Genomic DNA, 14,333 nt, shown 5'->3' on the forward strand with positions numbered 1-14,333 from the left:
CATATTCATATCTATAGATATGTTTATATAACTAATTATAATTGTGACTACTTAAGTATATTAAGTAGAAACTGATAATTGTTGTGACTATGTAAATATATTTTGGCTTGAACAATCTTTAAATTATGAAGAAACAACATTTCTTTTAAAGGATAATGATCGAGACTCTCTTCTAAAAAAGGATCAAGTTTGTATGATTTTTTTTTTAAAAAAAGAAACATTCGTGAGGTACTTATTGATAGAAAATTGATAAATAAAATGATTCTTTCTGATTAATATAAAGTCAACAGGATTGAAAGACTTTAAACTTAAAGATTAAATTACCTAAATGCCCTTTTTATTTTTTAATTCGGCGATCTAAGTACCTTTCAAAAGTCCTAAGTACCTTTTAAAAGAGTCACAACTATCACTTCAAGCAGTACGACAGTAACATGACAAAAGGTCTTTATCATTGTTTGATGGACCCGAAACTGACGTAGTCTTGAGTGATATAATAAGTAGAGGGATAAACCTAAATACACATACTTATAGATAAAATGAATAGAAATACATAAGAAGAATAATGATCCATGCTTCTTGGATGCTTTAAGAATCTATTAGAAAGTGATACATGTAAATTTTTAATAATGAAATTCTTGACGATCATATTTGGAGAGAAATTTTTCTCAGTTCTCCATATCATGATTGACCGACTCATGACTCGCATGCTTATATCTTTATTTGAGACAATTACTAAAAAGTGTCAATCGAGAGTAAATATTAATATTTAATTTAGTGTATGATTATTTTTTCTACTCATTTTAGTTGCATCATCAGTGAATCACCCTAATTAATAAATATAAAACTGATGATCTCTCACCCTATTAATACCACCATAATTGGTTAGCGTAGTAATATAAAGTCTGTATACCAAATCATAAATTTTAAATCGTAGATCAGTTTTGTGTCTATGTGAACATATTCATGTTTTTATTTCTAGCTACAGTTGCGACAGTACTGTTATTTTCATTTTTTTGCGTGTGTGTGTGAAATTACTTTTAATCTTTAGTTATTTCATTAATTATGAAATATTATAGAGGCACCAAATCTCAAAGTATAATGTTAATCGACGAAAAGACTTTACAAAGAAGGGGGCACAAAACCTTACCCCCCAAGATAAACATAAATTCATCATATTTATGCATTCATAAGATAATTCAATCATTGTATCAATATAATAATATTCATTCTCATTATTTAAACAAATCTAAAATTTAGTGTAACGTTAATAATTTTTTTCTAAATAAATTGTTATTCGTATCATTTTATATTAGTGACACAATATACACGTGCAAAGCACGTACAATAGGCTAGTATTTAAGAAGGAAGGGAATTTGTATTAAAAAAAAAAGGCTTAAGTCATCGATAAACCCTTAAACTTATTTCGAGATTTCACTTGGACTCCTCAACTCAGACTTGAACCTATCAAACATTTAACTCACCCAAAATTTGACCGACCTAAATCTTTTTTTTTTTTCATGTCTCATCAGATCTCCTGTGCGTGTTACTAAGCATAGCTTATGTGAGAAATTAGTTCATTCAATATTTTTCTCGTGGATTAAACATATTAGCATTTTCTTAATAATTCTGAAACATCTTCGCTTTTGCATAATGTTTAGATGCAAGTTTTTCTGCTTATTGATCTGAAAATCAAAGTTCAACTCTTTTTGAACATTTTAATTGTAATATTTTCTAGATTTTTTCACGTGGGGGTCTTGAAAGTTTAGTTCTTGGTGAAGTTGGTTATTCTTTAAAAATTAGTTATTTTTTCTCAAAAATTTAGCAACAGCAATATACTTCCTCAGTTTTGGTTTCCCAATGAATCTCACCTAAAAACGCATCCCATCAGAAAATTCCTCCGACCAACCACCAGCAAACTCTAACTCGACTTACAAAGCTTCGATTCGCGCTAAATCAAATCATTACCGAAAAAATTCTATCGACAAAATAGCATCGTTGCCATCGCTAACTCCGACAATTTCGATTACCCAATCAAACAACAACACTAGGAACACACATCATAGAAAAAATTTAAAATATAAAAGTGCTAAGTTTTTTTTTTTTTTTTTTAAAAAAGGTTATAGAACCTTTGAATGAAGAAGATGCTGGCTAAGAGAGGGGGCTGCTCTTTTTTTTTTTTTTTAAATTAAGAAATTATTATTATTATAAAATTATACTAATGAAACAAATTTAGTTATAAAATTTTTAATCAAAATAAAAATAAAAATAAAAAATTATATGGTATTTAAGTCATGTCTAATAGAAGTGAAAGACACTTTTTTTGTCATATCAACACTTGATAAGTATTTGTTTTGAATAATTTAAGTATTCAATATGTTAAAATCTGAGTTGAGAGGTTTAAGTAAAATCTCAAAATAAATTTAAGAATAATGACACACAAAAAATATTTTTGGTCTTTTCAGTTATAAAATGACTTTGGTCCTCGATACTGAACGTCTGAGCCCTCCTAAAACCTCCTATCCTAGATTTATCAACTGCCCAAAAGTCCCCATCCGCAGACAGAGAAAGTCCATTCATCTTTTTCCATACCTTCAAAATCAATAGCAAGTAATACCAACACACTTTTTAATTGTTGATTTTTTTTCTTTTTTACCCTTCGCCCATGTACTATCTACACCCATTTTCCTAACCCTCCGGGGGTTATTTGGTTGGAAATATAGTTATAATGAGATTATTTTTTATTAAGTATTTAATTAGTTGTATTTAAAGTAATATGTATGGTATAATTTTTAAGAATAAATTAATTGATTACCAAAATACCTTCCATCTTATTTTTATATATATTTCTTTTCAAGCTTTAAATATTTATTCTTAAAAATATAATTTTCATCTTATTTAGCTTAATTTGTGCATTTTCATAATTACATCATGTGTATTTAAAAAAAAAAAAAACTTTCATCTTATTTAGCTTTAACTTTTTTTGCGTGTGCCTTCCCACGATTATGCCGTGTGTGTTTAAAACAAATCTTACTATATCTTATTTAGTTTGAAATAAAAACTTCCAACTTAAGTTTGTTTAAAGTAAAAGATGATTTGTTGTTTATGTCACTTCATTTAAACACATATCACTCATATAATAGAATATTAAAATTCATTTTAATTGATATGTACAATATCAATTTTCAAGTGATTAAAAAACTATTTAATTTAAATATGTAATTCAATAATGGTGTCAATATTTTTATTATTTTTTAGATAAATTAAATACTATATAAATAAGTATAATCATTATTCAAATAAATTTAACGTAAAATATATTCATAAATAAAATATATATATATATATATATATATATATGTGTGTGTGTGTGTGTGTGTGATGAAAATCATAGGATTTGAAGATATTTTTGTCATTTTATAATTTTATACCAAGGATAAATTAAGTTGGGATAGTAATCTAACCATGCATATGAATAACTTATCCCGAAATAATTATTAATCCTAAAATAAATTATTTCAAATATTAACAACCAAATGAGTAACTAAAATTTTTATTCCGAGGTTATTTACTTTAATACCGCACACCAAACACCCCTTACTAATTAAACACAATGGATCTTGGGGGTGTTTCAAGAATGTCACTATTTTCACAAATTACACACACATCGCATATTTTGCTAATTATGGGGTTGTCTCTAGTGTTGAGCTAACATTTGTATATCATTGATAATTGCTTAATTCTGCAGTGTCAAGATTTAGAATTTTCAGTAAAGAGAGTTGAACTACTTGAAACCTTAAGGTGAATTTGTATCCGTACACTACCGAGCCAATCTCCCTTGAATTTTGTATCCCTGGACCACCGAACTAACCTCCCTAGAATTTTGCATCTCTAGATCAGCAAGTCAACCTCTATTCTCGTGTCCAGGGTCAGGGGATTCAAAATCTATATGCATATATACATAAAGAATTTGAAAATTACCTTATATATATAAAGTAAGTTTTTGCCGAGAGGATTCGAGTGATCACCATTCTCCCTATAGATCCGGCCTTGTTAAGCGGTATGCATTTTTTTTTTTTTTTTAATTCCTAGATGATGCAAAGAACCTTACTTATGAAGTCTTTGTCATTGTTTAAAGCACAATGTCAACATTCAATAAGTTTTTCATCCATTGCTTACAAGTCGTTTGATCTCAAAGCTTGCATTGTATCACTTCAATCATTTGCTAATGATAAGGACCTTACAAAAGGGAAACAAGTACATTGCCATATGCTTAGATGTGGTCATTTGAGTGTATCTCCAGTGCCTCTTACTAGTCTTATTAACATGTACTCGAAATGTAATTTGATATCCGATGCCTTAACTGCATTCTACTCTTCACCACTTGATCATAATGTGTTTGCTTATAATGCAATTATAGCGGGGTTAATTGCTAATGATTTGTCTAATAGAGTTTCGGAGTTATATTTCCGAATGAGGGAAGTTGGTGTTTTGCCTGATAAGTTTACGTTCCCTTGTGTGCTTAAGGCTTGTAAGAATGAAGTAGACGTGAAAAAGATTCACGGGTTAGTTTTTAAACTTGGGTTAGAAGTTGATTTGTTCATTGGGAGCGCTTTGTTGCATAGTTATCTGATGTATAGGAATGTGGATTTTGCATTAGACGTGTTTGAGGATTTGCCGGAGAGGGAAGATGTTGTGCTTTGGAATGCTATGATTAATGGCTATGCTCAAACGGGTGAGTTTGGTAGTGCTTTGATGGTTTTTAGGTGGATGATTGAGGATGGGGTTATTCCGAACAGGTTTAGTATAACGGGTGTACTTTCAGCTCTGGCAAATTACGGGGAATTTTATAATGGAAAAGTGATACATGGGTTTGTGATAAAAATGGGATTTGATTCGGGGGTTGCCATTTGTAATGCATTGATAGACATGTATGGTAAATGTAGCTGTGTTGCTGATGCTTTCGAGGTTTTCGAGACAATGGATGATAAGGATATATTTTCTTGGAACTCAATTATTTGTGTGCACGAACAATGTGGTAATCACGATGGTACTTTGGGGCATTTCAAAAGGATGTTGTCCGCTGGAGTTCGTCCTGATTTGGTGACCGTCACCTCTACACTTCCTGCCTGTGCTCATTTAGCAGCACTGAGGCATGGTAGAGAGATTCACGCACACATGATTGTTAATGGTCTGAGGAAAGATGCTGCTGACAAAGAATATGATGATACTTACATTGACAATGCAATTTTGGACATGTATGCCAAATGTGGAAGCATGCGTGAAGCTCAGCTGATCTTTGATATGATGAATTTCAAAGATGTGGCGTCGTGGAACATTATGATTAAGGGGTATGGCATGCACGGATTTGGCATCAAGGCATTAGAATTGTTTTCTGATATGTGTAAGGCGGAATTGAGGCCTGACGATGTCACATTTGTTGGGGTTTTGTCAGCTTGCAGTCATTCAGGCCTTGTAAAACAGGGGAGAGAATTTCTTGCACAAATGCAGCCCAAGTATGGTGTTGTGCCTTCTATTGAACATTACACCTCTGTGATTGATATGCTAGGTCGTGCTGGGAAGCTTGAAGCTGCTTATGAGTTGTTATTAACAATGCCCATTAAGGCCAATTCTGTAGTATGGAGAGCATTCTTGGCTGCCTCCCGTCTCCACGGTAATGCTGATCTTGCTGAGGTTGCTGCCAAACAGGTACTTGATTTTGAACCGGATCATTGTGGAAGTTATGTCATATTATCAAATATTTATGGAGAGACTGGTCGCTATGAAAAGGTATTAGAGATAAGAGATGCAATGAAGCTACAAAATGTAAGGAAGACACCTGGTTGCAGCTGGATTGAACTTCATAATGGTGTACACGTCTTTATTACTGCTGATAAGTTACATCCTGAAATCAACCTTATTTATGCTGGATTGAATTCATTGACTGCTCGATTGCGTGAGCATGGTTATACACCAGAATCTGATGCCGTGGAAAGCAGTCCATGATACCCAGACTTATTCTCTGTTACCTATATAAAGATTTCTAAACAGGCATAGATCATACAGAAGATCATGAATACATCTAAGTATTTCACTGAAGCAGAATATGAACTGACTGACATTTATAACATGAACCAGTTCCCAACCAGATGTTCTCTCAGAAGATTAGAGGGGAGTTTCCAAAGGTGGAATGGAAGAATGGCATGCGATAACCTTGGTCCTCCAAAATGGATCTTTGTTCTTAGAACTGCAGCATACGGTAAGTTATATACAAGAGACGGACTGAGAAGCTGGGGAGTGACAGCAACACAATGTGCCTTCTGTGTGATCAGGAAGTTGAAAGCCGGTCACTTGTTCTTTCTTGTGAAGTATCTGCTCAAGTGTGGCAGAAACTACTCAAGTGGCAAGGTGTATTACCAGAAGACCAAGGAACTGGGGTACAGAATTGGAATAGTCAATCATATATTCTAAAGTGAGGAGTGCCACAGCTGAGTTCTACAGTATTATTTGCAGCTGCAGTCTACTCTATATGGAAGGAAAGAAATATGGGAGTGTTCTAATGTAAGCAGCAACCAGTGGTATTATTCAAGAAGTCTGTTTTAGAGGAAATATGAGGTCCCATGAAGCTAGATGGTTAACAATGTTCAATTTCTATCCGACTTAACGCAGTGAGTAGGACTTATTTTAATTAGTTTGTTTGTTATTGTTGTTGATCTCATGACATGTTGAGTTTGGCTGAAATGGTAGGACCTATGTCCAACTCTCAGTCCCCTTTGCTTTGTAATTTCACATCCTTTGGTAATATATATCTTTGTTTACGAAAAAAAAAATATAAACTGAAGTTAATTTTTCTATTTATATTTGATTTACCAATATCAACGTGAAAGATGATACGCTAAATGCAGAAGAGATTCCAACAGTTTAGTTATCATCATTAATAACTTAGTGTAGTTTCGCAATCAGCTTATACTTAATCTTTTCCATCCCTTATATAAGCTCTTTGGTGGGTACATCTTGTGCACCTAAATGTGCATGCAAGTAGCTCAAACACAAGTAGGTGTTTGGTGTTGTAGTGACTTCTAACCACACACTTTTTCGATGCAAGAGCTTTCGAGTTACATTTACAAAGAGGCTTTTTTGTAACAAAATAACCATGGTCACCTTTTTTTTTCATAAGCGAAACATTACAATTAGCACCTGTTCCCTGATAATTAGTGATGTAACGAGAGTCTGAATCCATTGTTGAGGGTAGGGGAATCCTAAGGCACTAGGAAGTGCTTGAGTTCTGACCACTTGGGGAAATTACCAGAAATCTACTATTACTCATCGATCTTCTCAACAACAACAACAACAACAAACCCAGTGTATTCCCACATAGTGGGGTCTGGGGAGGGTAAGATGTACGCAGTCCATACCACTACCTCCGAAGAAGTAGCAAAGCTGTTTACTCATCGATCTTCTCAGCTTCCCAAATAGTTTGTAACTCAAGCCTCTAGTATTTCCCTTATTTTTTTAATATAGTTTGAGATGAGGATCTTCTCAGCTTCCCAAAATCTCTCATACTTCCGTTTAATGAGTTTGAGATATCTCTCATAATGAGTGATAGTAAGATAAGCTCGAGAAATGCATTATGATGTATGGTATGAATTTAAAGTTACTGCGAAAAGCAATAAAGTTTTTCAAAGCAAACAATTGATATTGTATCGTATGAATTTAAAGTTACTACGAAATTAAATTTTGTGTTCTACCTTTCAAATAATCTTTGATTTAAGGAACTGTTGAATGAAGTTAATATTTACAGGGGAAATCCATCTGGTTCTTTATTGTTCTGCATTTTTCTTTATCTTTATTTTCTTTATTTCCATTTCTCATCTACTCTTAAATTTTGTTTCAACTCCACACATGCATATGTGTGCATGAGAGTTGCAGGACGTTTGAGGCGGTGTTAATCTGTTTTCTGACCTCTCTCACTAAGGAAAGGGTAATTTGCGTTATTTATGTAGAGCTGCAAATTTTACCTGTCTTGAGGATGCTTTGGGATCTAGCTTCAGTTAGTATCATAGTAACTGGTTTTTGAGTACCATTTTTATGTGCACGCAAACTGACCCAGACAGTTGGACACGAGCATCGTTTAAAGAATGTACTGTTTTTTATGTCGTGACTAAATTTAAAAAAAAAGAAAAAAAAACGTAACGACCCAAAGTTAATGCTTTCATTACTGAAACAATGAATTTGAATTTTTCTGTCTTCTAGGTGCTCTCAACTATTTGTGGAATACCTATAACATACTGTTGAGAAATGCTGCTTCATCTATCCTCAAAACATTTAAGTGTTTGAGTCGAGGGTCTATTAGAAGCAGCCTCTCTACCTCCCAAGGTATGGGTAAGGTCTGTGTACGCTCTACCCTCCCCAGACCTCACTTGTAGGATTACACTGGGTATGTTGTTGTTCGAGAAAGTTGTTTATGTTGAAATTCTATCTGATCCTGGAATGTGGATGTAGAATTCAAGACATTCCGACTAAACTCCATTAAGGCTTTGCGGTTGAACTCTTGCATTATTATTTATTTCTTTTTTACTCTGGCATTCTTTATTTGATGTCTTATCTAAAGAGCTCTGACATTTATTACTTCGGCTAATGTAGGTGTGAAACCAGAAGATCGTGTCTACACAATACAAACTGGTACTGGTGCTAATGCTCTCATTTTTTCTCCTAAAAGGTTACAGGCTTGCGGCAATTTTTCCCCTCCCATTCTTGCTCAGGGGCTGCTGCTCAAAGTCTGGCTATTTCTTCAATTATCTTGCAGAATTTGGTGGTAGATGCTTAGAATAGTTTTAAAGTTCTCATGGAACATCATAGTGGCATATCTTTATTAAGTGCAAAGATACTCTTCCTCTTATATCAACAGTACTTCTAGCTTGTTAGTCAAATTTCATTTGGTTTGAATCTCAGGAAACAAAAGTGATAAATATTTAAGAACAGACAAGAGTCCCTTACTAGAAGTGAAGAAAAGAAAGAACGAAAAAACTGTAAGAAATGAGAGGTAGCATTTATATTTGGATTGTTGGGGCAAATGTTTAAGATTTTGACGGGGGACTGGATAAATAATGCTAGCATAAAGTTTACCAAACACTTGAATACTTTGGTTGGTATTTTTTTTCATAGGCAGATGCACTGTCCAGAATAATAATATGCCTTTAGTTTTGCATTGTTGTAGGACATCTAACAATCTTCATAGCCGTAAACAATAACGAGACATACAGTGACTTGTATGATGCTCTCACATCAACATGGCTGTTATTTTCTTCTAAACAACGTGGTTTTGGCTGACTAATCTCAAAGAAAGAAAGTCCGCTTTCACCAAGTCACGGAGGAGCCTTCAGTCTGATGCTCATCGCAGTTTGTAGGAACACCAAGTGGTTTTCTTTTGGCATGTTGTGTTTGATAGCAACATGTGGTTGTTTTGTTGTGTTTTTTCCAGAAACAAAATTGGCAGAACATTTACTGATACAATGGATGAAGAGGAGGACAGGAACAAAACAGTTGTCCGTTAAGTATTGTTTCTCATTTCTGAGTAAATTTGGCCATTTCAAGTAATTTTTTTATGTTTTAGTTATGTATCTCAATGACTGAATTGGATTGGTTCCTTTGCGTTCTGTTCACACATTTAGTGTCCAACAATGAGTTACATGCCATGATTTTTCTTTTGTTCTCACCCTACCATGATTTTATTTCATATATAGGATTTGAACCCGAGACCTCTGGTTAAGGGGGAGGGATCCTATCCATCCCACCACAACCCTCGGTAGTCTGCTATGAAGATTTCTTTAGAATATACTCATACACATTTCTTCTCAACTATCTTGTTGATACTTGCGTTCTGCATGTATCCAGTATCAATTAATCTTTATTCAACACCCAAATTGTGGGACACAAGCATCAAATTTATTGAACCCTTCATTGCTAGATATTTCATATTTTATGCTTACTGCATTTTGTTTTCCGTTGCTATGAATCTTGAAACTAGTTAGACTCTGCACTGTTTTGAGTGATAGTTTGGTACACCAATTAGACACTAAAGAGGGTGAATATTGTCAATAGATCTTCGACCTATTAAAATTTTGTCTATTCAGACTGGAGTTTTTACGTGAAAAACCTCCTTGCTCAAGAGAATAAAAACCACGACCCGCTTCTGGATTTCTCTCAAATCGACTGAACGAGATAGTAGCTACTACTCTAAGCTAAACTCAGCCTAAAAGTAGAAGTTTCTCTCTGAAACCTCACAACAGAATTATGTTACAACTCAAAACAACTAAGAACAAAATTTTAGACAAACTAAAAGAACCACAATAATTCAATTGCTTGAACTTGTTTCTTCAGAACAGAAAGCATATATAATGGACACATTCAAATGTTGAAAATCATAGCACCAATGTGGCAAGCCACACTCCTGTAGGTTCTGCCATCAATCATCACAACAATATTACCTGATTAAAAGATCAAGAATCAAAGAGAAGGCGATCTATTTCGATTTGTGGCTGCCCTTTTTTGGGGTTGCTATTGATCCATTAGGGGAAAAACTAAATAAGATTGTGGATCAAGAATGTTGAAGATTCAAGTGAAAATGTTGGTTTTAATAGAGATGAGTTAGAGAAGAATGCAGAGAATTTTTTCTTTTGTAAAGTTATATATTTTATTAATCATCAACTCCTACTTAAATAATGCTATTACAACTATAAATAGATTAAACTTACCATAAAAGAAAAATTTATTTGCTACAAAAAATAATAACTAACCAGTCTCATACAACAGATAGTAATCCCAATTTGACTATGAGTTGTATGTAAAAAAAAAAGGAGAAAATCAAAAAATAAATCGCGTGCATTATTCCTTAAAGCAACTGTTAACACTCCTCCTTGCTTTAGGAACTGCAAAATTTTGATCTTCTGTCTTGGATCTCCACACTTGATAACCGAAAGTGCCCTTGTGAATAAATCTGCAGATTCATTTTTTGGCTTGTTGTGAACTAAATTTACTTTTCGTCTTGAATGCAACCCTTGTCTATTAAATCCTTTTAGCATGTCTTCCTACTTTGTTTACATCTTGAATTTAATTAAACTTACCTCTTTTATTTTTCTGAATCATAGACAACTCCATTGCTTTAATTCCTTGAGGAACATTGTAATCTCCTTTAAACCTAAGGGGTTCACATATTGCTTGTGCCTTTTCAGTTAGAGGATAATATTCTAATTTTTTCAGCCTATTATCTTTTTCATGTTCTACAGAAATATCTTTCATTGGATCAAATGAGAAATGTTTACCTCCCATCTTAATGTTTGAAATTTCTTTTCCAGCACCATCATTGAAGAAGCAATGTTTATCCTCAAAAGATACTTTGTATCCTTTTTCTACCAACTGACAAATACTCAACAAGTTTTGATCAATATCAGGTACATAAAGAATATCTGAAATTAATTTATTACCTGAAATTGTTTTGATGACAACAGTTCATTTTTCTTCAACAAGAATCTGGTCACCATTTTCGATCCTAGCTTTGGATATTTCAGTAGGCTTTAATTCTTTAAACAAACTCTTGTTATAAGTCATGTGGTTGGTGCAACCGCGATCAATCATCCAAAAATTTATTGAAACATTACTTGATATACATGTTGCAACAAAAAGATGGTTTTCTTCTTCTTCTTCATTGATCACATGTGCATTTGCTTCATGGTTCTCAAATTTGCTTTTGTAAATAAATGCTTCATGGCCAAGTTGATTGAACTTGTTGCACTTTGCGTCTGGCCTTTTCCAACATCTGTATGGTGGATGAATCATTTTTCCATAGTGCTCAAAAGGTGGGTAATTTTTTATATTTTTACCCCTTCTTTGAGTTTTGTGGTTGGCTATTAAGGCTCCTTCAACCATACCATCTTATCTCATAAGTTTCCTTTGTTCAAGTGTCTAAAAAGAATTTAACAACTCTGCCAAGGTAATCTTGAACAGATCTTGTATATTTTCCAAGGTAGTTATACATATCTTTAGAGCACTGTAACAATAATTTTTTCAACAATTCTTTAATCTTTAAATTCAGTGCCTAGTAATCTTACCTTGGTAATAATATCAAGTAATCTGTTTGAGTACTCTTTGACTATTTCGGAGTCTTTCATTCTCTTCAACTCGAACTCTCTTATTAAATTCAGTACTTGCATTCCTCGAATTCTTTCATCTCCAGTATATTCTTTCTTCAGATAATCCCAAATTTCTTTTGGTGATGTGAGAGACATAATTCTTGTAAAAATAGTTGTTGAAACAGAAGCAAACAGAGTTACCTTCGCCTTGGACTTCGTGGTTTTCTTTTCCTTATGACTCTTGATTTGGCTATGGTGAGATTATTTGGTTGCAGATTAATTTCATAATCCTCTTCCACAACTTCCCATAGATCAAGAGCCTCCAAGTAAGTTTTCATTCTCACAACTCATAATTGATAAATTTCACCATTAAAAACAGATGGAGCCATTCGTGAAAAACTATTTTCAGAATTCATCTCTTCACTCACAGGTCTCTCAAGAAAAATAGCTCTAGATACCAATTGTTGGTTTTAATAGAGATAAGTTAGAAAAGAGCGCAGAGAGTTTTTTTTGTAAAGCTGTATATTTTATTGATCATCAACTCCTACTTAAATAGTGCTATTACAAACTAAAAATAGATTAAACTTACCATAAAAGAAAATCTATTTGCTACAAAAAATAATAACTAATTAGTCTCCTACAACAAATAGGAATCTGTTATAAATATATTACCATATATGGTGAATGTTTACTTTACCATATATAGTGAACGTCTACTTTACCATTTATAGTGAATGTCTATTTATAGAGAAGTTAGAAACCCCAACGTTAGTTTTCCCCTATAAATAAAGGGGTTTTCCTTAATTGTAATTAACACCATCAAAAAATCCCTCAGGAGAATAAATAATCACTCTCTCTTTTCTCTCCATTCTTCTTCTTCGTTGCTTTATATTTTATAACACATTATCAACATGATTTTGCAATACAAGATAAGTACAAGATAAATATTTTACTTGAAAACTTTTCATTGTATCAAAATTTAATTTTGTAGTATTATTTAATTATTGTCTTTTTCATTATGAAGAGATCTTGTCGAAAAGACTCAGATCTTATTATTTCTATAAAGGAAGTCAGAGCTTGCATGAAACTATTTGCTACTAAAATTGATCAACTTGATTATTGAAGTAGTAAAGGAGAGAATTGATTGAAATCTATCAATGAAGAGGTATGCATAAATTATGGTGCAATGCCTTATTAAAGGTTAGCAATATAACATATTTTATTACTTTTTGGATCCTTGTGCAAGCAGCACACGACGTACGTAGCACTATTTATATATCCTATCATTTGAGTATTGAAAAAGAGAAATTAAAAGTCCTCCTTATTGCTAATGATATGGATTAATGTTTGTATATTATAATATTTATTGAATTTATTCTAAATAATTTGATAAATAAAATATCTCACGGAGCATATGATAGATATATTTGAACTCCTGAAAAGTTAGCAAACAATGCATGGCCATTCAGTGATGGAAATTTTCATAGTTCAAGTTCCATTGCACAATATCAGATCATAGTCCTGATGCACCATGATGATAATATATTAGGTTTAAGTCCTACCGATTTATACCTCAGACGCCTTTATATGGATAAGACGTTGAGTTTGAATCTCAATGCTCCATATTGATGATATAATGATGGCTAAGGCAAAATAGTTTTCGATGAAAAGTCATGAAACATGTCACATTGAATATGCCCCATTCCTTGAATTGAATTTGGTAGTAATAAATCATATATATGCCTCAATTTATTTTTGTAGTAGCTATCATAATTTGATACTTTGGAGAATGAGAATTTTGATTATTATAAATACAGATCTATATCCCGAGGGTGAATGTGACTGTATATAAATTCGAACGTGTTCTTAGTTGTGAAGATATCACAATCTACCTCCAGAAGAGGTAGAATAATTGGAAGATTAAATATCTCCAAGTTACTACGATAAGAAACTTGAATGTGAAAAGTTACCAAAGCATGATGAGATCACATGCTATAATAAACTAAGAGTTTATTGTTTATCGATACAAAATTCTTGTCATAGTAAACAAGAAGTTTACTAAAGTGAAAAACGCATGTCATTGTAAACTTGGAGTTTACTAGTATAAAAGTTCATAAGTTGACATGAACGATTGCGACATTCCAAAGATGTGCATAGTGAGTATTAAATAAATATTGAAGAATTAGAAAATTCTTCATGAACTTTTAA

General features: G+C 32.9%; 1 protein-coding gene across 3 annotated transcripts; it reads left to right on the plus strand.

Annotated features, from left to right (window-relative positions):
• The first annotated feature begins 3,625 nt into the window (after positions 1-3,625).
• LOC107877784 (pentatricopeptide repeat-containing protein At3g14730) lies at positions 3,626-13,821 on the plus strand. 3 transcript variants are annotated; one of them, XM_047393478.1, is made up of 4 exons: positions 3,626-6,665; positions 8,641-8,679; positions 9,215-9,546; positions 11,352-13,821. In XM_047393478.1, the coding sequence occupies exon 1, from the start codon at positions 4,090-4,092 to the stop codon at positions 6,001-6,003; it is 1,914 nt and encodes a 637-aa protein (XP_047249434.1). In that variant the 5' UTR covers positions 3,626-4,089; the 3' UTR covers positions 6,004-6,665; positions 8,641-8,679; positions 9,215-9,546; positions 11,352-13,821. The 3 variants fall into 3 exon arrangements, with proteins under 3 accessions (XP_047249434.1, XP_016579995.2, XP_016579991.2); XM_016724509.2 differs by lacking the exon at positions 11,352-13,821 and having other exon boundaries at positions 9,199-9,692; XM_016724505.2 differs by lacking the exon at positions 11,352-13,821 and having other exon boundaries at positions 9,215-9,692.
• The last annotated feature ends 512 nt before the right edge of the window (positions 13,822-14,333 follow it).

This window comes from Capsicum annuum, chromosome 7 (genome assembly GCF_002878395.1).
Source record: "Capsicum annuum cultivar UCD-10X-F1 chromosome 7, UCD10Xv1.1, whole genome shotgun sequence".
Lineage (NCBI taxonomy): Eukaryota > Viridiplantae > Streptophyta > Magnoliopsida > Solanales > Solanaceae > Capsicum > Capsicum annuum.